General features: G+C 43.0%; 1 protein-coding gene across 1 annotated transcript in view; it reads left to right on the top strand.

Annotated features, from left to right (window-relative positions):
- EMH_0001780 (uncharacterized protein) overlaps nucleotides 1-891 on the top strand; it is a gene marked incomplete at both ends in the record, with an annotated part of 2,416 nt that extends 1,525 nt beyond the window's left edge. The window contains one exon of the mRNA XM_013495698.1: nucleotides 756-891. Within this exon, the coding sequence (XP_013351152.1) occupies nucleotides 756-891 (136 nt within the window). The remainder of the gene's footprint in view (nucleotides 1-755) is intronic.
- Nucleotides 892-1,102: the final 211 nt, after the last annotated feature.

Genomic DNA, 1,102 nt, shown 5'->3' with positions numbered 1-1,102 from the left:
CAGAAATGATAAATATACAAAAAAAAAATAAAAAAAAAAAAAACAAATAAAAACAAGAAAGAGGCGAGAGGAGACAGAAGGAGACAAACAAACAGAAAGAGAAAGAGAAATATAAAAAGAGACAGAAAAGGAGACAGAAAAAAAGAAAGATAGAGAGAGACAAAAAGAAACAAAAAAGGGACAGAGAGAAATATATTAAAGGAGACAAAAAAGAGACAAAAAAGAGACAGAAAAAGAGAGAAAAAAGGAGACAGAAAAAGAGACAAAGAGAGACAGAAAGGGAGAGCGAGACAGAGACAGAAAATGAGATAGAGAGAGAGACAGAAACAGAGACAGAAACAGAGACAGAAAGAGAAGGAGACAGAAAAGGAGACAGAACAAAAGGAGACAGACAAGGAGACAGAAAAAGGAGACAGGAGACAGAAGGAAAGGAGACAAAAAGGAGACAAAAAGGAGACAAAAAGGAGACAAAAAAAAGAGGAGACAGAAGAGAAGAGGAGACAGAAAAAAGAGAGAAGAAAGAGGAGACAAAGAGGAGACAAAAAGGAGACAGAAGGGAGACAAAAAGAGACAAAAAGGAGACAAAAAGGAGACAGAAAGGAGACAAAAAGGAGACAAAAAGAGACAAAAAGAGACAGAAAGGAGACAAAAAGGAGACAAAAAGGAGACAAAAAGAGACAAAAAGAGACAAAAAGGAGACAAAAAGGAGACAGTGTGTGTATACCTCAAAGCGGCAGTTTATTTTTTTCCAGCAGTTATCGCATTGCCCATTACAAACAGCAGCAGCAGCAGCAGCAGCAGCAGCAGGAGGATCAGCACCTGCTGCAGCAGCAGCAGCAGCAGCAGCAGCAGCAGGAGCAGCAGCAAGAGGATCCTCCCCCAGGGCCCTAAGCAGCAGCAAACGCCGACACCCATCGGCCTCACAAAACGCCTGCATCTCTATAAGGCCCCTTTTCTTTATTTCTTCGTTTGTTAGTGGAAAAGAAGCAGCAGCAGCAGCAGCAGCAGCAGCAGCAGCAGCAGCACATCCTGCTGCTCCTGCTGCTGCTCCTGCTGCTGCTGTAGCTGAACGGGACTTGAAACGGCCACGACCTCGGCGATG

The sequence above is a fragment of the Eimeria mitis genome, genomic scaffold (genome assembly GCF_000499745.2).
Source record: "Eimeria mitis Houghton genomic scaffold, Emh_scaff170, whole genome shotgun sequence".
Classification (NCBI taxonomy): Eukaryota; Apicomplexa; class Conoidasida; order Eucoccidiorida; family Eimeriidae; genus Eimeria; species Eimeria mitis.
The sequence above is the reverse complement of the archived record's forward strand: the minus strand, read 5'-3'. Positions and strand labels throughout refer to the sequence as shown.